This window comes from Eptesicus fuscus, chromosome 13, assembly GCF_027574615.1.
Source record: "Eptesicus fuscus isolate TK198812 chromosome 13, DD_ASM_mEF_20220401, whole genome shotgun sequence".
NCBI classification, from domain to species: domain Eukaryota; kingdom Metazoa; phylum Chordata; class Mammalia; order Chiroptera; family Vespertilionidae; genus Eptesicus; species Eptesicus fuscus.
Genome location: NC_072485.1, coordinates 32,955,847 through 32,980,290, shown reverse-complemented (window position 1 = coordinate 32,980,290; position 24,444 = coordinate 32,955,847). Strand labels below are relative to the sequence as shown.

General features: G+C 39.3%; 1 protein-coding gene across 4 annotated transcripts in view; it reads right to left on the bottom strand.

The window, feature by feature from the left end:
• The window catches only part of PRCP (prolylcarboxypeptidase), a 64,546-nt gene that overhangs the window by 5,014 nt on the left and 35,088 nt on the right, over nucleotides 1–24,444 (bottom strand). For 3 of the 4 annotated variants that reach the window (XM_028158357.2, XM_008150021.3, XM_028158358.2), the window contains exons 5-9: nucleotides 23,172–23,353; nucleotides 22,569–22,726; nucleotides 21,812–21,984; nucleotides 8,648–8,812; nucleotides 6,951–7,138 (exon numbers count right to left, since the gene is read on the bottom strand). In XM_028158357.2, the coding sequence (XP_028014158.2) occupies nucleotides 6,951–7,138; nucleotides 8,648–8,812; nucleotides 21,812–21,984; nucleotides 22,569–22,726; nucleotides 23,172–23,353 (866 nt within the window). The remainder of the gene's footprint in view (nucleotides 1–6,950; nucleotides 7,139–8,647; nucleotides 8,813–21,811; nucleotides 21,985–22,568; nucleotides 22,727–23,171; nucleotides 23,354–24,444) is intronic. The other variant, XM_054724686.1, reaches the window with a different exon arrangement.

Below are 24,444 nucleotides of genomic sequence, written 5' to 3'. Positions count from 1 at the left end.
CGGTCTCAATGTGCTTTTTTCTTTCGTTCTAGTTGTAGAACTTCTACTTAGCCAGCTTTCCTGTGGTTCTGGGTTATAGTCATTTTGTCTTTTAGTTGTAGTTTTGGTGTGGTTGTGAGAGGCAGCACATACAGGTGTATACCTTATGCCACCATCTTGGTTTCTTCCATTTGATCCATTATGAGTTAATATTTTGGTATGGTATGAAATAGGGATCCAACTTCATTGTTTTGCATGTGAATATCCAGCTTTCCCAGCATCATTTCTTGAAAAGCCTATTCTTTCCCCAGTGAACTATCTTGGCATTCTTGTCTGAAAATCAAGTGACCAAACATATGAAGGTTGACTTCTGGATTATCGTATTCTCTTACACTGGTCTATATGTCTATCTTTACGCAAGTGTCACACTGTATCAATTACGGTAGCTTTATAACAACTTTGAAATCAGGAAGTATGAGTTCAAAACCAGGAAGTATGAGTTCTTCATATTTGTTCTTCCTTTTCAAGATTGTTTTGGCTATTCTAGGTCCCTTGCATTTTTTATATACATTTAAATGCGAGCTTGTCAATTTCTGTAAAAAGAAACAGTTGGGATTTTTATAGGAATGACTGTATCTGTAGATCAGTTTGTGGAGGACTGATATCTTAGCAATATTACTTCTTCCATAAGTACATAAAATGTCTTTCCATTATTTACACCTTTAATTTCTTCCAACAATTTTTTGTAGTTTTCAGTGTATACATCTCACACTTTTTCTGTTAAACTCATAGCTAAGTATTTCATTCTTGACATTATTGTAAATCTAATTGTTCCCTAGTATTATAAACTCCACAGTGTAGACTGGTTTAGAATATACAAAGTCTTTCACATTTGACCCTTATAACAATCTTGTCAGGTAGGTTTAATGACAATTCTTTTATAGGTAAGAAAGCTAACACCCAACTCATTCAGCTAGCAATGGCAAATCTGATATACAAGCATAGTTCTTATAGCCCTAGTCCAATACTTGATTTTATACTACATTACATTTCACGGACACGTGACTGTTGTTGAAAATCAACAGCACATACCTTCGTGACTTGTGTGGTGCACAGTAAAAAGAGCACGAACTTTGGGATCAGACATACTTGGGTTCCAGTCCCAAGTCAGCCTCTCATCTTCCTAATCTCATGGAAGCTTAGATTTCTCAAGATAAAACAGGGACCAAAATACCTGGATTTATGTATCTGGCCCATGGCATTGCAGGTATTAGATCACTTTCCCCTTATATGGCACCTCTTGGAAAATCTTTATCTATCACTCAAAACAACAGGACATTTTTATGTATGTTCTTTCATCTCTGTGAATGGCACCCTGTCTTAGTTGCTCAAGTTTGGTGTCACTCTTTAATCTATTTATTTCTCACCCAATCTGTCAACAAATCTTGTCAGCTACATATTCAAATATATCCAGAATTTGAACACCTGTCACCATATTCACTGCCACCACTCTGATCCAGGTCACCATTATCTCTAGCCTGACTAGCCTTTTACTGACCTTTCTCACTATTCTTCTCTCCCTACTATCAGTAGGGTAACAATTTGATCCTATTAAAACCTGAATCAGATTATGTCACTCCTTTTCTCAAAACATTCCAAGTTTTCCCATCTCATTCAAAGTAAAAATCAAAGTCCTTACTAGGACCTACAATTCTCTACATGATCTGGGCCCTCTGCTGACGCTGATTTCAACTCCTGCTGTTCTCTCCCTCATTAACTACTTCAGCCACACTGACTTCCTTCCTGTCCCTGGAGGAGAACTTGCTGGCACATTTACCTCTCAAGGCCTTTGCCCTTGCTAATTCCTCTTTGTGGAGTGTTCTTACCCCACCACACTCATAGCTATCTAGGTACTACTGCCAGATCATTTTCCAAAAGTCAACCCCTGGTGAAGTCTTCCTTGGTCATTCCCACCTAAAATTTCAAACCTGTCTCTCTTATACCCCCTAACATTTCACAACCCTCTTCCCTGGTTTATTTTTCCTCCTTAACATGTATCTCCTAACATACTTACAGGTGCTATTTAGTTTATTATCTATCTTTAAACTAGAACTGCCCAAGGGCAGAAATTTTTTTCTACTTTGTTTATTACAGTAGCTTCAGTGCCTGGCACTTATAGGAGCCATGCAAATGTTCTGAATGAATTAAAAATGAATGTGAATGTCTAGTTGTCTTTGGCCAGATACCAGATGCCCTACTCAAAAAAGATGTATAAATACATGTATACAAGGTCAGGAACATGTAAATCACTTCAGTACTTTTTATATGACAAAGCAGAGTTAATATAAGTGATTAATATAAATATAAAGCCAAAACCAGTTTTGCTCAGTAGATAGAGCGTCGGCCTGCAGACTGAAAGGTCCCAGGTTTGATTCCGGTCAAGGGCATGTACCTTGGTTGCGGGCACATCCGCAGTAGGGGGTGTGCAGGAGGCAGCTGATCGATGTTTCTCACTCATCGATGTTTCTAACTCTCTATCCCTCTCCCTTCCTCTCTGTAAAAAAATCAATAAAATATATTTTAAAAAATAATAATAATAAAAATAAATAAATATAGAGACTGACTTCACCTGTGTGTAGCAATGGCAAGAACAATTAACTAAGTCAGCAGATCTAAGTTTTTATACCCTTATGAGCCACATGATTTGGGGTAAGTCACCTGACCTCTATGACCCTCAATTCCAACATGCATTACCCCTCCCAAAAAATTTTAAAGATAATGTCCCTCCCTCATAGAGATATTGTGGGGTCCAACTTAAATATTATATATGAAAGTTATAAGCTATAAAATACCACATAAATGTGCAGCATTATAATTATTATCATATTTTGTAAGCCTGAGAAGTGTTGCCACCTCTGAGAAGTACATGAATCATGAAAAGGAACATAAAACCATTTCTCATAGAAATTGGGTCAGAAAACTAATGCAATCAGTTTTTCTAGGCAAATGTACAAATTAAATGAAAAATATGCAGTTAGGTACATTAAATATATGTGTGTTTGAAATGCAACTTTAAATTCTCACCATAAATTTTCACTTTTCTTAAGAAAAAAACATTCAATTTCAACTTAATAACATCATGCTTGGAGGGGGGGAGAGAATCAATTCCAAAAATGTATTTTTTTGGTTTTATTAAAAACAAAAAGGCAAAACTCACATGCAAAATAGGATCCTTAGTTTTCAACTACCAAATATATTTTTAGAGTAAACTACACAAGGGGTTGTATTCTCTTGAGTGAACAAATAGCCGTTATCATTATTTCAATTTGACAGGACCAACCCGATTAGGAAACTCTCCATTATTTGCAAAACAAAAAAGCCATCCTAACAGCCACATAATAGGCAAACTGCATTTGATTTAAAAGGTCATCTGAATCAGCCGAGTGACTTAGCAACAGTGTTTGGAGTTGCTGAGAGACCTAAGATGCACATGGACTTGAATTTCTTCGTCCTAGACAAGTGAAAGCTAAACCAGTCACTGGGAAATTTACAAAGAAAAAAAAAAGTAATAATAGCTTTCATGAGAAAATCTAATTGCCTGGATAAAATTTCCAACAGTGAGTCTCACTTAATTGCTGGGAACAATTAATTTGCCTGAAAAATTATGTTAATCAGCTTCTCAGGAATTTCATTTTAGATTTATATTTAAATAACTGAGAATAACCATTGGGGTAACATAATTTCTTACCAATTAAGGATGGGGGGAAAATTAATACTTCCAACAAAACCACTATGGAAAAAAACTGCTGAAGTGAAACCACTAATAGCTACTATTTCTTGAGTTTTCATTCATTCAGCAAATGTTTATGGAGTGCCTACTCTGTAGCAGGCACTGACTGGGCACAGGGAATTCGTGAACAGACAAAAATCTCTACCATCATAGTGCCCCCTTCCATAACAGTCTACATACTCCCTGAAATAAACCTGTCAGGAAGTCACTATCTATATATATAAAAGTCTAATATGCTAAGTGTCTGACTGATCAGTCGACTATGACATGCACTGGGCTAGATGGGCTGGACATGCCCTGGAGCCCTCCCGCGGTCCCTCCCTGGCCTCCAAAATTTCTTCTAATTAATTTCCTTTCAATGTGCATGAATTTGTGCACATTAATTTCCTTTCAATGTGCATGAATTTGTGTACTAGTTTTCTAATAATATAAATTGGCCATCTGCCTGAGGTTACACAGCTAACTTGGTGAAAAAGGAAAAACAGCACCCAGGTCTCTCTGATTTCAAAGCCCAAGCTCTTAACCTGCAAATCATCAATCCAACAAATACAGACTGAACTTTCCAATCAGAGAAGCAGTCATGCTTGGATTTGTATGAGGCAACCTGAGGAAAGAAGCATGAACATAAAGATATTTTCACATGGTTCCTTGGACATTTTCTCACTCATCAACCAGAAATGTTTTCTAGCTGGTAACCACTAATTTCTAGGACGAAGAAATTTTTCCATAAGTACACAGAACAGAGACACCCGAGGCTGCTCCTTAACTTTGGGAGTGTGCTTCCTTCAGAAAAACAGGAGAATTCTGAATTTTTAAATAACTTAAATTTTTTTGCATTGGATTTTTCACCTAGCAACAAATGGGAAAATATTTCTTTTAAAAGTAGACTTGCCATGGCAGAATGATATACCAGCATTATCACACAGTCCTGCCTTTAAACTTGCACATGCCTCTGAAGCCTTCCTGAATTTCGTATGTCATTCCTCATCCTCGTCAATACACTTATAATGTTCATACAGACTCCACTTTATAATTCAACTTGAACTTCAGCTTTATAAGGTCAAAGCAAGGAAGGGTGACCTTGGAATGTTAGCATGCAAGAGAAATCCATATAAATACTACACAGAGATTAGCTCCTAGAGAAAAACAAAAAATTAACAAAGTACTTTCTCCTCTGAGGAACAATGATAAGCTTGGAGACCCTAGGCTTATACTTAAACTTTCTTCAGTCCTCTCAGTCCTTTTATATTTCCCTAATTTCAAACACCCAAATTTGGCACCATTTCCTTAAATGCCTTAAAAAGATTTATTTGTTCAACTGTCACTTTTATAAGGCTGAGCTAAAGACTATAGCTGTGAAGAATCCTATTGAGCACAAGGAACACAACTTAAGGAAATTAAACAAAAAGAATCTTTAAGTTTTCCATTAAAGTGTTTCACCTTTTATTCTGGGTAGGTACCCTACTGGATCAGAAAATATCATCAACCCAATAAACTAGATTGCAAAGTGAGCAGTGTTATGGGCCTAAACCCAAGGAGTGATCCTTCGGTCAAAACAGCACTCCTTACTCCTAAAAGCTATTGAGCATGTCCTGAACATCAAATTTAACTCTTATTTATAAAAGTTTGTAAAAGAATGACATTTACAATTTATACAATAGCTCCAGGTTAAGAGATGTGTATGGGTATCTCTCTACTATTTCCATATAGATTTGGAAATAAATTTTTTTATTAACTAGTTGCTATTTTTAATAGCTGACAACCTGATATACAAGCCAAAGCATGGAAATTTTGAAGTGGCAATCAGATACATTAAGAGTCTACTCAAATAACTGATGTGAACCAATACCACATATGTCACCATAAGAGCAGTACAATGTAGAAGAACAAACAGGAGTTTTGTGGTCAAACAGACCAAGATTGAAATCTGGTTTTATTAGTAACTAAAATAAATCTGGATGAACTTTGGCAAGTGACTGAACACAGTGACCCTCACTTTCCTCCTCAGGAAAAAGGAACTATAACAACTACTTCACAGGATTGTTAGAAGGGTTCAATTTTTGGTAATTTATTTAAAGTTCCTCATATAGTGCCTGGAACAGAACAGATTGGGTACTTCAAAAGTATTTGTTGAATAGATACTAAAAAAATTTTATTACCATTAATAACAATAGTAACAAAAGTAAGGCAAATTGTGAACAAATGATGCTTCATTTTGTGCTGAGGAATTTTAAAAAAATATTTTCATGCCCTAGCTCAGTGGTCGGCAAACTGCGGCTCTCCAGCCACATGTGGCACTTTGGCCCCTTGAATGTGGCTCTTCCACAAAATACCACGTGCGGGCGCGCATGTACATGCGATTGAAACTTCGTGGCCCATGTGCAGAAGTCAGTTTTCAGCTCTCAAAAGAAATTTCAATCATTGTACTGTTGATATTTGGCTCTGTTGACTAATGAGTTTGCCGACCACTGCCTAGCTGGTTTGGCTCAGTGGATAGAGCTTCAGCCTGTGGACTGAAGGGTCCTGGGTTCGATTCCAGTCAAGGGCACATGCCTGGGTTGCGGGCTCGAACCCCAATAGGGAGAGTGCAGGAGGCAGCCAATCGATGATTCTCTCTTATCACTGATGTTTCTATCTCTCTCTCTCCCTCTCCCTTTCTCTCTGAAATCAATAAAAATATATATTTAAAAATTTTTTTTCATTTTATTGCTGCGCTGTTTTTAAGCCTTTAACAATGGTGGTAATAGTGTAAAATCATATCTCTACTCTGCATCCTCTTCTGTCTTCTTTTTCTTCTAAATCATGTCTCTACTCCACATCCTCTTTCTTTTTCTTCCCCTTCCCCTTCTTCCCCTCCTCTTCCTCTTCCCCTTCTTACCCTCCCCTTCCCTTTCCTTACTTCCCCCTTCCCCTCCCCATCCTTCCTCTTCCTCTTCTTCTTCTTGTTCTTCTTCCAGGGAATTTTTATAAGAGTTTATTTGAGCCAAACGTATGACATGCCTGGAAGCAAGATCTCAAATGCTCCCAGCATCCTCTATCTTTCAAGTCATAGGAAAACAGTATACCATTGGTTGTATTCTATATTATTTTATTGTCCAACATTTTTCCTGGTTCTATTTTCTCAGCTATTCTACAAATGTTTCCAACAACAAAGTTTTTCTTTGGAACAGCAATAACTCACCTGAAAATGATGTTCGTGTGAGAACTGATGTTTTTGCCTCCATACATAGAAGTGATCCAGGAGGGCCTTGGTTTCACACCCCACTGTTTAAAACAATCATCTGAAAATGCCTTCAAGTCCCACAGGTGAGGTTCAAACATGTCATCAATACCATTGGTACAAAAGGGCATGACCATTTCTGTGCAAGCCTGAGAAAGCAACCCATAAGAGTCTAGTGAAAAAATAAGGCACAAAGAAGTTAAATAAATTGTCCAAAGTCATACATTAGTAAGCAACAAAGCCAGAGTTTGAATTCAGGCAGTCTGGCTTCAGAGTTCCTGCTCTTTACCTCTCTGTGTCATACCACCTCTTATTGCTCCTGGAAAGGCTCAGATGAGAAATCACAGAAGTTAGAGCTATATGTATATTCCTTCTTTGTAAACTGTTTGTTTTTTTCACATCTATTATCCTACCAGAGGCCCGGTGCATGAAATTCACCCCTGAGGCAGTCGGACATCCCCCGAGGGGTCCCTGAGCCTGGCCTGTACCCTCTCCAATTCAGGACCCCTCGGGGGATGTCCGACTGCCTCTTGTAATCAGGGACCACTGGCTCCTAACTGCTCGCCTGCCTGCCTGCCTGCCTGATCACCCCTAACCCCTCTGCCTGACTGCCTGATCGCCCCTAACTGCTCCCCTGCTGGCCTAATTGCCTTTAACCACCTCCACCTCGCCCCTCACCCAGGACCCAGGATTCCCTCCTCCAGCCCGCTGCAGGCACCCAGGACCCGGCCGGCTTCTCCCAGGCTGGCTGCAGCTGCAGGGGACTGTGGCTGGGAAGCTTTGCCCAGGCCGCAGCTGCAGGCACCCAGGACCACAGGGCAGGCAGCTTGTCCTTTTCCTGGGTCGCAGCCCTAGCTGCTGGAACCCGGGACCATGGGGTGTGTGGCTTGTCCCTCTCCTGGGCCGGGCTGCAGGCGCAGGCACAGCCACTGGCACCCAGGACTGCAGGGTGGGCAGCTTGTCCCTCTCCCAGACCACAGCCCCAGCTGCTGGTGCCCGGGACAATGGGGCAGGCAGCTTGTCCCTCTCCTGGGCTGCAGTCTGACTGGTCCCCATTCCTCTCTTGCGAGCTCATTTGTGCCTGGCTGGTCCCCATTCCTCTCTCCCAGTGTTGAGTGTCTGAGCCATTAGGGCAGCATGAGGGCGTGATGGCCATTTGCATATTAGCTCTTTATTTATAGGATATTAGCTCTTTATTTATAGGATTGAATCTTCAAAACAACTCTGGAAAGAAAGTATTCTTATTCTTATTATTCTCATTGTACCAATGAAAGAACAAAATATGAGAAGTAATCAAGTTAGACTCCCCTTCATTTATGTGTCCATAAAATGTTTCCTTTATAGGACATATCAAAATCTATTGTAATATTAATTGTGCTTCTTTTTCAACAAGCTACATTTGATAGTAAAATCGATCATGTCTTACTTATCTTTGTATCTGTGGAGCCTAGAAGGGTGCCTAACCCATGATAAATACTCAGAATATATTTGGCGATGATTAAATACATAAGTGAATGAATGAATGAGGAAACTTATTATGGCTTCAGAGAGAGACCACATTGAGATCCAGGTTAGGTGATAAAATCTTGTGAACTCTGTTACAGGACAGCCATATCAATGAAAAGTAAGTTCCACTTGGAGAAATCATACATACTTACCTGATAGCTCCAACCCAGGGATCCTAGACTGCTAGTTGATGTCTCTGACATATTCAGGCATCTCGCCTGGCCTGAATAATTGTAATATACATTCAGAGCTTGGAAAATATTCTGCAGCAACTCTCTATCAGATAAATTGGAATTTTTCAAATACTGGCACACCACCTGTCATTTTAGAGAAATAAAAAGAAGAGTCAGAGCATAAATACTAATAAAAAAGTAATATGCAAATTGACCGTGCCTCCGCTACACCCACAAGCCACGCCAACCAGCCAATCAGGAGCGAGGATGCAAATTAACCCAACAAGATGGCTGCAGCCAGAGAGAGAGCAGGAGGCTTGAGTTGCCCCCAGCAATGGAGGAAGCCAAGCTTTCCACCCCCTCTGGCCTGCCTTGGCCTCCTTTTAAGGCTACAAAGTTTCAATTATAGAAAATAAACAAATCCCAACAAAAATGGCAGCAGCCATGGAGCTGGAGAGAGCAGGAGGCTTGAGTTATCCCCGGCGAAGGAGAAAGCCAAGCTTTCCACCTTCCCTGGCCTGCCTTGGCCTCCGCTCAAGGCTACAAAGTTTCAATTATAGAAGATAAATAAATCCCAACAAAAATGGCTGCTACCACAGAGCAAGCAGGAGGCTTGGCTCCGCTCAAGGCTACAAAGTTTATAGAAGATAAATAAACCCCAGATACCAGGGCCTCTGCTTGGGTCGCCGGGGGGCGTGGTCAGCCTGCAAACCACCACAGGCCCCTCACCCAGGCCACCCCATGCCCCAAGGGAACCCCTACCCTGATCCGGGACACCCTTCAGGGCAAACCAGCCAGCCCCCATCCGTGCACTAGGTCTCTATCCTATCTAATAAAAGAATAATATGCAAATTGACCATCACTCTAATACACAAGATGGCTGCCCCCATGTGGTTAAAGATGACTGCCCGCATGTAGACACAAGATGGCCACCACAAGATGGCCAGGAGGAGAGGGAAATTGGGAGGGACCAGGCCTGCAAGGGAGGGCAGTTGAGGACAATCAAGTCTGCAGGAGAGGGCAGGTAGGGGTGACTAGGCTGGCAGAAGAGGGAAGTTGGGAGAGACCAGGCCTGCAGGGAAGGGCAATTGGGGGGGGACCCAGGCCTGCAGGGTAGAACAGTTGGGGGTGACCAGGCCTGAATGGGAGGGCAGTTAGGGGTGACCAGGCCTGCAGGGGAGGGCATTTAGGGACAAATAGGCTGGCAGGGGAGTGGTTAGGCATCATCAGGCTGTCAGGGGAGTGGTTAGGGGGTAATCAGGCTGGCAGGTAGAAGCGGTTAGGGGCAATCAGGAAGGCAGGCAGGCGAGCAGTTGGAAGCCAGCAGTCCTGGATTGTGAGAGGGATGTCCCAGATTGGAGAAGATACAGGTTGGGCTTAGGGATACCCCCTCCTCCCACCCCTCCCACCCCTCCCACCCCACACGAATTTTGTGCACTGGGCCTCTAGTATAATAATAAAAGGATAATATGCTAATTAGACGAGGTCAACCAGCCATCTTCCAGACGTCCGACTTCCTTCTGAACAAAGCATGGTGGTGGGGGCCAAGGCAGAGGCAGTTAGGGGCGATCAGGCTGGCAGGGGCGGGCAGTTGGGGGCGAGATCAGGCCAGCAAGGGAGGGCAGTTGGGGGCGATCAGGCAGGCAGGCAGGTGAGCGGTTAGGAGCCAGCGGTCCCAGATTGTGAGAGGGATGTCCAATAGGAGAGGGTGCAGGCTGGGCTGAGGGAATACCCCTCCCCCGTGCACGAATTTTGTGCACTGGGCCACTAGTAGTATAATAAAACAAAAGACATAGGACTTTGATTTGATCATTAAAAGATATGCATTTAACTTATACTACTTGACAATTTCCATCTTTTGAGTATAATCCCTTTCAGAGATTAATAAACCTTTTAACTACTCCTAAACTATAGAAGTAAACCAAAGTCATTTGCATAGCATGCAAAGTCCTCCCTACCTACCACTCTAGTTTTAACTCCTACAACCTTTGCTACAGCATAGCAAAATCATTTCCAGCCCACTAAGCTCTTTCCTTCCTCTTTGCTTTTGCACATTCCTTCTCCCTCTCTCCAATTCATCTAATACCTAGCAAACACCAACTCATCTTCCACAATACTCATCTCAAGTATCACCTCTCCTATGAGGCCATCATTACCTATGCCCCTCAAGTCAGGTTTAGGGTATGCATAAAGAAATGAGTTATGCTAAACTGAGAGCCTCATAAAACTACTGAGCCTAAAGTAATAAGAACTAAGTCACTCCCTCCTTCATGCTTCACTATGCCCTGTGCCTTTTCTATCAGAGCCCCTGTAATGCTTTACAGCACTCATTTGATTCCAGAGTGTGTCTCCCTCACCACTTACTTAAGCAAGATATCTAGTAATTAAGTGTTTGCTGAATGAATGACTACAATTTTATAAAAATACAAAATTTATAAAATTTCTTATGGAAAAACTATACCAAGCTCCAATGCCTGTGGTATGATAAGCAGATCAGGCAGCTCTCCAGCTCCCAAATACTCCCATCATTGGACTATACTCAGTACCTGAAATTCAGTACTAAAAATCAAAGACAATCCTCAGGGTGGGAAATGAAGGCAGGGACTATCTGGACAGGGGCATGGAAAGCTTTCGAGGGTATATAAATATTCCATATCTTCCTAGGGGTCTAGGTTACACAACAAACAGTACACTTACAATTTGTACATTTTACTGTATGTAAATTTTACCTAAAAAAATCAAACAAATATTGAACTCTAGTTAATGACATTAAAGCTGATTTTAGAAAGTGTGTTGATGTCTTCAAGTTAATTTTGAAATGCTTTTAATAATAAAATGAAATGAAGGATAGATAGAAGGATGGATAGGTGAATCCATTTGATATAGCATATCAAATATAATAAAGTATTATTTATAAAATTTAGGTGGTTAGCTTATAGGTATTCACTGTCCAATTATTTCAACTTTACTGAATTTTTTTTTATAATAAAATGTTGGGGGGAAATCACAGGCAATGGAATCAAAGCTGAATAACAACAATAACAACAACAATAGCTACTGATTACTGAGCCCTAATTTACAACCTTTACATCACTTAAGTCTCAAACCATCCTATCAGATGTATTATTGTCCAGTATTTTACATGAAGAAACTGATTCTTAGGTTAAATCACTTTATTCAAGGTCATCCAGCAAGTAAATGGTAGGACCTAGATTCAACACCAGATGTCTCTGGTTATGAAATATACATCTTACTCATCATGTTATACAGCTTAGGTTGTAACCCCTATAAAACTGAAAGAGCCCCAATGACAAGAAAAACACATTATGTTTCCATCTTCTATTAACACCTTCACACGAATTCAGTGATCTGGTCCTTTCTCATTTCAGATAAAAAACATATATAATAGGTAAGTTCTGACAAAAAAAAAAAAAAAATATATATATATATATATATATATATATATATATATATATATATATATGAATCCAGAAAACAAGAAGCCTGAAAAAAAGGAACTCAGCTACCCCACTTTAGAAAGAGATTCTGGGCAGGAGGAGCAACCAGACCTGGCCTGGCATATGCTCCCAGTCAGGAACGGAGGACACTGAGAAAGGAGTAGTGGCCACAAGCAAACACAGTCTCTCAGCACAGTTCTGCCTACGACGAGCTTCCAGTAACACTTTCCTGGAAAAAGGAAACTTAAGACAGAGAAAGTGAATTACAGAAAAAATTAAATGCCTCTCTGCAAATGTGTTCAGCACAATATTTCTATGCAATGTTAAATGATAGTGTGTGAAATAAAAGGTTTTAGGAAATTTAGAAAATGTATTAGCAAGTGTGAAGTTTTCTTGACTGTAGGATTTCTCTGAGTTTGTAACATGCTTAATTACAATGTGACTTGCCAAAAGGGAGATAGAGTATGCATTTTCCCAGTAAGTTTTTTATAATATTGAGTGTGAAAAAAGTCAGAAATTAAGATGTCCAAATAACTGGACATACTGTACCTTTAAAAAGTAACTATGAGGCCATACACCAAGATTTAGGGTATGCATAAAGAAATGAATTATGCTAAACTGAGAGCCTCATAAAACTACTGAGCCTAAAGAAATAAGTAAATGCAAGTTGAAGAAAAAAGGCAAAACAGTGTTTTACTATTCTGACAACTCTCAATCATTCATGGCAAGTAAAAAACATACCTAATTGTATAGCACTTTTCTTAGAAAATGTTCCTAAGAAATATAACAATCGGAAATAACCAAGAAAATATGGAAATCAAGAATCAATCAAAGAATTCATTAAACTGCCCCAACAGTTGATCAGCATTCTTTTCTGTATGTGGACACCAACAGTGGATTCAGCTCTTTCAAAATGCATCACAAAACTACAGAGTAGACTCATGGAATGCAGAGAAGAGCATTATGTCCAAGCACAGCATGGTAGATGAGGCAGGGTGACAATGCAAACTGGGCAGGGGGAATGGGGTGCTGACGTGTAGCAATAAGTGGCCTCAAACTCTAGAAAAGAACAGTCGCAAGTGAGCGTGACTCACATGTTGGCATCAGATCCCCTCTCAGCACTAGAACACTGGGCCTCTGTCAGGCGAAGAAAAGGAGTTCCCATGAATAGCCATCTCTACAAATAGCAGTTACTCCTTAAAAGACACAAGCAAGGCTGGGGACCGGCACCGCTTGACAATATTTAGGGTTTCAGCAGCCCCCGTTACACAAAGAGAAAGAAGATAATGGTCTTAAACTTGGCCTCTGATAGTAGAAATTCCATGTCCAACTTGCTGTCCACTTTGAGGTCGGAGCACCCTTGAAGTACTCGATCCGCTTCTGAGCATCACACTTTAAGAAGGACACTGACTAACATGAGAAAGTCCAGAGAGAAACAATCAGGATGGGGAGTTGAGGAAAACTGAAGAAACCCTACAATTGTTCATCTGTATCATTCTCAATCTTCCATTATTACAAATAAGGCTAAAATAAACATACTTGGGGATAAATATTTACATATATCCTTAATTCTTTTCTTGAGATAAATTCTTAGAGAAAGTACTGGTTCAAAGGAAATAAACATCTTTAAGGCCTTTGCAACATCCTATCAAATTACCCTTTAGAAAAAAAGTACCCATTTATAATTCTACTAATATGCTAGTAGAAGCCAAAAAAAAAAAATCACTTAAAATTTTTTTGGAAAAGTGTTTGCAAATTCACTAAGGGAATTTTGTTATTATAGGTGGTTCAAAAGTTCTTTTCTATCTCAAAGAGACTGTGAGTTCAAGCATCATTCTCTAGCGTGCACACACACACACACACACACACACACACAGAGAATATCTCTATGCCTTTCCTTAACAATTCTGGTAGCAAAAAGTAAATAAAGCTTTCCAAAAAAATACTGAAGTCATACTGGCAAAACCTCAACATTAGTCCCATACTTAGTCAAAGACTGTAGTAATTCAAAAGGAGATATTCATATACTTTTATTTTATTAAAGATTTATAGAATGCACAGAACACTATGTAAAGGTTGAACCCTATAAAATTGCCATGTTAGTAAGTCAAACACAGTCAAATATGGGCATATTTGGTTCAATCTCATATAAGACTTCAACTTAAGCATGATAATTTGTAGATATTACCCACTTTATAAGGGCAAGCACTTAGTCTGTGGATTGTTGACTTGAAGGCTGTGATCTAATCAGACAATAAGGACAGAGTCGCTGCCAACCACTTCCATCCAAAATACTCAACACCAATATAGCCCCTGTACCATATTTTATGGACACTAACAAAATACTCAACACCAATATAGCCCCTGTCTATATATTTTATGGACACTAACAAATACCGTCTTCTGAACTATTTCTACATGAGGCACTGCATAAGGCCATAAACTCATTCATATGGGGCAGCTGAGGCTGAGGCTGAGGCTGAGGCTGCTAGTATAACTATTGAATGTTTCTTGAGGTCAGTACTTCCCCTACAATGACCCAGGAAGAAACATATAATGACAGTCTGCAGGAAGAAACAAGCTCAGAATTTAAATACCAGTTCTGGCTCTGGCTGGTTTGGCTCAGTAGATAGAGGCTCAGCTTGAGGAATAAAGGGTCCCAGGTTCAATTCTGGTCAAGGGCACATGCCTGGGTTGTGGCTCGCTCCCCACTGGGGGGCGCGCAGGAGGTAGCCCATCAATAATTCTCTCTCATCGTTGATGTTTCTAGCTCTCTATCCCTCTCCCTTCCTCTCTGAAATCAACCAAAAAATAAATTTAAAAAAAATCAATTCTGAACCCAGACTTTGGCCACAAAATCCTGGTATAACAATCTGTCTCCCTGATATTATATAGTAATAAAAATAGTTGTTCCTTTGCACTAGCATTGACTCAGTGCTTACTATACACCTGGTCCTATTAAATCCTCATAATGACCCTAATAAGCATTACAATGACTATTATCCCCATTTCGCAGATAAAGAAACTAAAACACACAATGGTTTCAGAGAATTGCTCAGATCAGACAAGAAGAAGAAATAAAAGGCATCCAAATTGGAAAAGAAGAAGTAAAACTGTCATTATTTGCAGATGACATGATTTTATAGATAGAAAACCCTAAATATTTCATTAAAAAAACTACTAGATTTAACAAATGAACTTGGCAATGTAGCAGGATACAAAATTAAAGCCCAGAAATCAATGGCTTTTTTATACACCAATAATGAACTCACAGAAAGAGAAACAACAAAAACAATCCCATTTACCATTGCACACAAAAAATTAAGATACCTAGGAATAAACTTAACTAAGGAGGTAAAAGACCTGTACTCGGAAAACCACAGGACACTGAAAAAAGAGATAGAGGAAGGCATAAACAAATGGAAGAATTTACCATGTTCATGGATTGGTAGGAATATATCCCAAGAAAACAGAAACACCAATCAGAAAAGATATATGCACCCCTATGTTCACAGCAGCACAATTTACAATAGCTAAGATTTGGAAACAGCTCAAGTGCCCATTAGCAGATGAGTGGTCTAAAAAACAGTGGTACATCTACACAATGGAATACTACGCTGCTGTAAAAAAAAGAACTCTTACCATTCACAACAGCATGGATGGACATAGAGAGCATTATGCTAAGTGAAATAATCCAGTCAGAGAAAGATAAATATCACATGATCTCACTCATTTGTGGAATATAATGAACAACATAAACTGACAAACAAAAATAGATCCAGAGACACAGAAGCATCGAACAGACCATCAAATTTCAGAGGGATGGTGGGTGGGGGACGAAGGGGGGGAGTAAGAGATCAACCAAAGGATTTGTGTGCATGCATATAAGCATAACCAATGGACCCAGACACTAGGGGAGTGAGGACATATGCTGGGGAATGGGGGTGGCCAGGAGAGCTTAATGGGGGAAAAAGGAGACATATATAATCTTATATAATGAAAGGCTACTATGCAAATCGACCGAATGGCAGAACAACCGGTCATTATGATGCACACTGACCACCAGGGGGCAGACACTCAATGCAGGAGCTGCCCCCTGGTGGTTAGTGCGCTCCCACAGGGGGAGCACTGCAAAGCCAGAAGCCCTGAGCCGGGTTCATGGCTGGCAAGCACAGCAGTGGGGGCGGGAGCCTCTCCCGCTTCTGCCGGCTTAGGCCCTCTCCCCAGAGGGAGCGGGCCTCTAGTACTATATATAATACTTTAAACAATAAAGAATTTTTTAAAAAAGACTTATTTATAGGTCTATGTTTTCTGAAATACTATAAATTGTGAAAGCTGACCTAAAGCAAAGTATAACACTGTCTAAACAGTTATAAATAGAAAATAAAAGCTGGAGGGGAAAAAAGAGAGAAAGAATTGCTCAAAGCCACACAGCCAGAGTGGCAGAACTGGGATTCAAATACAGACTCACTCTGAAGCTTAACTACTTACACTACACATACTCAACTTTAAAGTTACAGTGTCTGAAACAAATAACAACATAAAAAGTGCCTAAATATACCTGTAATCTCATGCTTATTTATTTATATTTGCCAATTACAGCTGACATTCAATATTATTTTATATTTGTTTCAGGTGTACAGCATAGCAGTTAAATATTTATATAATTTAGAAAATTATTCCCCTCAGTAAGTCTTGTATCCCCTGGCACCATACATAATTATTACATTATTGACTATATTCCCTATGCTGTACTTTACATCCCCATGACTATTTTCACGCTTAATTTTTATACAAATTTCTTTTATTCTTAGACTGTCTTTATTTTTCTAAGTTTATTTGGTTTTGGTAAACACTTAGAAGGGATTCTGTGTCACTATAAAATCATAAAACTTTTTTATTATGCTATAGTAAGAAGAAAACTGTAAAACAGTAATGTGAGGCTCAAGAATCACATGAAATGAACAGACTGTTTCCTAAAACAAAGGTAAACATTCAGGAAAAACTTGAAAAGAGCATTAGAAGTCCATTTTAATACGTGTGGATTTTAAAAGTGTAGAAATTGTAGAAATGATAGAACATTCTACCCTCAGTACCAAACTAATCAGCTCTGCACCCAAATACTAGGTTCTGTCCTTGGAGCCAGTGAACACCAGAGAAAGATAATGATTTGCTCAGAAGCTTTAAGTGTCCCCACCTCTGAGGATAAGCATTTGAATATGGAAGAAAAAGGGGCAAGGAACATTTTTAAAAGAGGAAGGAAAGAAGATAGGTTAAAAAAAAAGACGAATCTCCTCTCAGAGAGAATGGTCCATCCACATTAGAGAAAGGATTAAGCAGATACATTCAGGTTTTCTAACAGATTTTCATTCTCTAAGGCTTCAATACCCCTCTCACACTCACTCAGATAATCACATTAGTTTTGTCATTAAAAGCTCCCTTTTCATTGAATGCACCTAAACTGGCTTAAACCACCCAGAGAGGTCGCATACATTACCAAACACTAAGACAAACGGAAGAGATTTTCCATTTTATGTCTTATTATTTCACAATATCTATCTGCATGCTCAGAAGGCTAAGCTAAAAGATTTGGTAAGTTATCAGCTAAAAAAAATTTCCAAAATAAACAAACTCTGCTGCACCCTTTAAAACTGCTCTTTAAACTGAGATGAGAGCTAGTTTTATGCTGACGGAGCAGTCAAGTGACAGAGCGTTTTCTATTTCCCTTTTCTCTTCGTCCTGGTGTCCTATTGGCCAAGTCCATGATTATTTCTGCATAAATGTTGCCGCTTCTGTTAGCAGTAAACAAAGCAAATGGAATCTAAATGTGCAAAGCCCAAAGACAAATTAAAAAGAGTGATACTTGAGTTGACACGGAAACTTGCATTCAGTCACTGCCTATGGATCCTTCAGAACTGTACAAGGACCAGACAGAAATGGAAATCACCTGCTTTTTTCCATAACTCATCTGTTACTTATTATCGCACTATCCTAAGCCTGCATGGGATATAAAACTGAAACTCACAGACACAGACAACAGTATGAGGTGGTTATCAGAGGGAAGTGGGGAGGTGTTAGTAAAGGGTAAAGAGGGCTAAATATATGGTGATGAAAGATTATTTGACTTTGGGTGGTTGGCACATAATGCAATATACAGATAATGTACCATAGAAATGTACACTAGAAAACTATATAATATTATTAATCAATGTCACTCCTATAAATTTAATTTAAAAAATGAAATGGACGCTTTAAAGGAAAAAAAAAAAAAAAAAAGGATGGCTGTTTGTCAGCCCTTTAAAAAGGAGGAAGTGTATCAGAGGGAGGAGGAGTCCTGGTTAAATGGAACTATCCAAGTGAAAGAGCAGTCTCCTACTGGGTAATGTTCCAGGGATTAGTGGGTTGGGAGAACAGAGAGGGGGGTCAAGAAAGGAGAAATAGGATGATCAGTGAAAGAAAGTGATCTGAAGCTAAAAGTAGTGGAAAAATTCTGAAATCAGGATGAAACCAAAGACAGATGTAGTCAATCAAAGTTTCTCAAGCAAGAAGCAGAGAGAAGTTTATTGTGGGTACAGTTCAGACAAGAAACAGAATCATAAATGTATCATAAGCAATCAAAAAATTTCTTAATATGTCAAAAGAAGGATAAAGTCAGTAACAAATAATTGAAGAAAATTACAAGAACTAGTCCTGGATAAAAATAAATAAATAAAAGGTGATTTGGGACAGACACAAAGTTATCTTGTCCTAAAAAATTAATTTTTATACTGTATATATACAAAAGATAAAAGAAGGATTGTGCTAAATCAAAAACAGATGACAAAACATTTGAGATATGTTCCATTCATTTTGAGTTATTTAAGAGAGAGAGAAAAATGGAATATTTATTTACATTTAAGACTCAATAGAAAAGTATCTCAAAAGGAACATTAGCCCTCGCTGGTTTGGCTCAGTAGAGCTTCAGCCTGTAGACTGAGGGGTCCCAGGTTGGATTCCGGCCAAGGGCACATGCCCGGGTTGCCAGCTCGATCCCCAGTAGGGGGTGTGCAGAAGGCAGCCAATCAATGATTCTCTTTCATCATTGATGTTTTTATCTCTCTCCCTACTCTCCCTTCCTCTCTGTAATCAATAAAAATAAAAAATAAAAATAAATTAAAAAAGGAACATTAAAGAAATGGGGAGAAAACCAAAGTTAGACTATTCACTGTTCCAAATCATAAACAAACGAAAAAAGTGTATCCTACCTTTTTTTCTAAATCAGATTGGCAAACTACAGCCCCCAGGCCAAATCCAGCCCAATTCCTGTTTTATAAATACTAAGCAATATTGGAACACAATCATCATAATTCATTTACATATGTCTATGGCTACTTTCTGCTACTTTCTTGCTACACCTGTGTCAGAAACCATATGGCCTAAAATATTTATTATCTAGTTCTTTACAGATATAACAAGAGAATCCCCCATGTTCTTTTTTTTTTTTTTTTTAAATATATTTTATTGATTTTTTACAGAGAGGAAGAGAGAGGGACAGAGAGTTAGAAACATCGATGAGAGAGAAACATTGATCAGCTGCCTCTTGCACACCCCCTACTGGGGATGTGCCCGCAACCAAGGTACATGCCCTTGACCGGAATCGAACCTGGGACCCTTGAGTCCACAGGCCGACGCTCTATCCACTGAGCCAAACCGGTTTCGGCTCCCCCATGTTCTTACCATCTAACAATTCATTTGTTCTTCAGGTGGGTGTAAAGATGCAGATGTAATTCTCACTTTATATACAGAGTACAGAATTAAATCTGATAGTTGTCACACTATGGCCAGCAATCAACCCAAACCTTTAGTCAAGTCTTCTACTCCAGTGCAATGTGCTAAATTAGATCCTAGGCTCTGAACAATGGGAGACCTGAGTTCAAATCCCACATCCATCATCCTCTTTGTTGAGCATAAAACTGGGATTATACCTCTTTTTCTCACAGTATTTTTGTGAGGATTAAATGAGACAGTGTATATGAAAGTGCTTTGTAAACAGTAAAATAATGTAAAAGGATAAGGCATTATTACCACATAGACATATATGGAGACTGGTTCAGATTTAGTGTTTCTCGTTATTTTGATTCATGAGAGAGATCTACTCTTTTAAATAATTTTGTATTATCAAAATTCAATTTAATTCAGTACACATTTACCTCTGGGCTACTATGTTCAAGACACCCACTGATCACTCCACTTTTTATTATTTATTTATCATTATTCTACTTTGTAGATAAATATCTCTAATAGCAAATGACCTTGTTCCATTTCAGTTACAAAATTTTAAGCAAGGTGTGCATTTAATAACTTACAGGGACAGTTATATTAAAAGTGCTTTGAAACCTGGTTCTCATATTACCAATTCTATTCACATTTCCAGCACTCATTCTGGCTGTAGAGTCAGTCATATTCTCTACACTTAATAACCATCAAGTTGGCCGGCCTTTGCTTTTAAAACTAAGAGGAATGTTCTTTACAAATGAATGTTTTAAAAAGAACACATACAATGATGAATTTTGGTATACAAGAACCTTAAAATGTGTTACACTTTCCAGAGTGTTTTCACATCCAGTATTTTATCTGATCATCGGCACACTCACATGGAGAATGTAAGTACCATTATTCCATTCTGCAGAGGAAGACATGGAGGCTTGGAAGAAGAAAGCCTTGCCCAAGATCACACAGCTGCTAAGTGGTAATTCTTTATCAAAGATCCAGTCAGTACTTTTTCCACTCCACCTTGCTGCATGAGGATCACCCCTTTATGATGTATGTAGCACTTAGAATGCATAAGTAGTTGACTGAATCATAGTGTTATGAGAGCAGCTGCCACACTGACCATCCTATCTAATAAAAGAGTAATATGCAGATTGACCATCACTCAAACACACAAGATGGCTGCCCCCATGTGGTCAAAGATGGCTGCCCCGAGGTGGACACAAGATGGCCACCACAAGATGGCCAGCAGGGGAGGGCAGTCGGGGGAGACCCAGGCCTGCAGGGGAGAGCAGTTGGGGGGGGACCAGGCCTGCAGGGGAGGGCAGTTAGGGGCAATCAGGCTGGCAGGGGAGCAGTTATGCATCAATCAGGCTGGCAGGGGAGTGGTTAGGGGGTGATCAGGCTGGCAGGCAGAAGCAGTTAGGGGCAATCAGGCAGGCAGGCAGACGAGCAGTTGGGAGCCAGCAGTCCTGGATTGTAGAGGGTGCAGGCTTGGCTGAGGGACACACACCCCCATGCACAAATTTCATGGACCGGGCCTCTAGTATATTATATAGCACCACATGTCTCATATACATCACAAAGATTAAATAAACTGAATATGTAAAGTTCATAGCACAGGACTTGACACATAGTAATTATCCCATTAACAGCAACTATTGGTCTCATTTCTACTTTTTGTAACTCTGTAATCTATGCATTTTATCTCCATTATTCATATGAAGAAACTGAGGTTCCAAAAAGTTCAGTCACATGTCCAAGGTTGAGTAACCAGAAAGTGACAGAAGCCAGGATTCCTGCCCAGATTTGACTAATTCCAGAGCCCCTTTGTCACTGAGCTTTCCACTGATACTGGACATCAGAGAAAGCACACACACAAAAATGGAAAAGTATGTTATTGACAGTGATTGAGGAAAGCACATTTTTCTGTTACCTTGATTGGCCAAGCAGGCAAAGGCTGTAAAAAGTTAGATTCATAAGGGTAGTCCACCATTGCCAGATTTACCCAGGTTTCAGAGATCCAATCTTTCAAATGCTGAACATCCTGAGCATTTTTTAATGGTGTACATAAGTGAAGGGCTTCAGAGAGCCAATCCAAGCCAGTACCTGCGAATATTGAAACATAAGAAGCACTGCTCAACATAAGGTTTTATAGATTCTTCACTTGATATTTTAGAAAACTCAACCTTCAACACCACTTCTCCAAGAATACTTTTTCAACATCCATAAAATGTTTTTAGAGCAACTGCATAATCCCAGATAGACAAGTTGCCTATCCTCTGGAGTTTACCAGAACACATACTTTTAATTAGTCCCTATTTTAAAGATACTATGGAAATAAATTTAAAAATTAAGTGGAACGTTATAGAGCAATGAAAGGAACAAACTACAACTAAATAAAACAAATCTATGTGTCTGACAAACACAGCAATGACAAAAGACTGGAAAGGGCACAAGAAGATTTCTGAGAGGATTTCTTGATTTAGATGCTAATTACACTACATACTTGCTTTGTGAAAATTCATCAAGCTATGTATTTTGATTTGTGTGCTTTTCAGAATGTTATATTTAAATATATATGTTATACTTAAATTAAAAGTTTCTAAAAAATGTGGGAAATGTTGAATTTAACAAGTGAAAGGCAAAAAAAAACAACAATACATTATTTCATTCTCTTAATTAAAGCTTACCGTTTCTTGTGAGCCGATTAATGGCATCCCAGGAACTTCGGATGTTCTCTGAACAATTTGGGCCACTTCTCTTAAAATCCGTAGTTACAATTTTCATAAATACTCCACAAGGTACTATATCTTCAAATTGCCAGATAGGGGCAGAGGCTGCAAGAGCTCTAAATGGTAATAAAATAATGAAAGAGAAAAGAGGGGACAATGAAACTCATCAAATTCAAGTTTTTGTTTGTTAGTTTTGTTTTAATCCTCACCCGAGGACATACTTAGAGAGAGGAAGGGAGACAGACAGGGAAAAGAGAAATATTGATCTGTGATGTTGCCTTCCCTATGCTCCCTGACTGGGAATCAAACCCCAAACCATTGGCAACCTTTCAGTTCATGGGAGGATGCTCACCCAACTAAGCCACTCCTGCCAGGCCAAATTCAAGTTTTTAATTTGAAACTGATACTGAACAAAAATAGTGAGAAAAATAACAGTTGTAAATGAAACAGAAACTAGGAATCTCAAAACAATAGAATGGTACATGTTTTACCCAAAACAAATCTCTAAGTTTGCCTTGACAACCATTAAGAAGTACTCATGTCCAACATAAATGCATTTACCCAACCACCATATGAGGATATTTCATCCTGAACCAGGCTGCAAGCATGCCACCATAAGAGCCCCCCAGGGCTATGAAAGGTTGATTTTCAGCTCCTGGGATTGTCCTTTTCAAGTGTTTGATTAACTCTGCAAAATCAGCTAGAGCTTGTTCCGATGTCAGAAAATTCAAGTGTCTGGAATCCTAAAGAAAAATAACAAAGAACATGGGTATAAATGTGCACATAATAGCAGCTTAGGCATAGCATAGATCCAGTAAAAAGCCAGAGTCAAATAAGCTTTCCTCCAAATAGAATTTCTAGGCAATTGAGTTAAAATGCATAGTCAAAGTCATAGCAATGCTGATGTAAAGTAATTTTAAGTTTGTGGCAAGAACATAATGTATTTGCATTCAATTATAATTTCCATTAAATGCTATTTACCAAAGACCTTTCTGAGGTTGTAGAAACAATAGAAATAAACTGCAAATAATATTTAACAATAAATGTGATGGAATACAATACTAAGCTGTATTACAATTATATTTTAAATCTTCAAACATTTACAATAGGCAAAGGTAAACTAAATCCTGTGGAAAACTAAAGAATCATTAGTAAAAATAAAATCCATCCTTCTTTATCAGAAAAATTATTTGTTTGTTTAATGTATTTTTATTGATTTCAGAGAAGAAGGGAGAGGGAGATTGAAACATCAATAATGAGAGAGAATTATTGATCAGTTGCCTCCTGCGTGCCCCCTACTGGAGATCAAGCCCACAACCTGGGCATATGCCCTGATCCAGAATTGAACCATGACCTTGTGGTTCATAGATCAATGCTCTACCACTGAGCCACATCGGCCGGGCTGTTTGCTGTTTTGTTAATCCTCACCTGAGGATATTTTTCCATTGCTTTTCAGGGAGAGAGGAAGAAAGAGACACGTTGACTGGTTGCCTCCCACATGCACCCCGAAGAGGGGCGGGGAGTGAACCTGCAACCCAAGTATGTGCCCTTGACTGGAATTGAACCCGAGATCCTTCCATGCATAGGCCAACACTCTAACAACTAAGCTATACTGGCCAGGACAGAAAAATTATTATTATGTCTAATATACCAACAACTGAAACAAATTAGTTTGCCTGATCTAAATAACTATAAAATTAGAGTTAAAAAACAACAATTATGGCCAAAACCGGTTTGGCTCAATGGATAGAGCGTCGGCCTGAGGACTGCAAGGTGCCGGGTTCGATTCCGGTCAAGGGCATGTACCTTGGTTGCAGGCACATCCCCGGTAGGG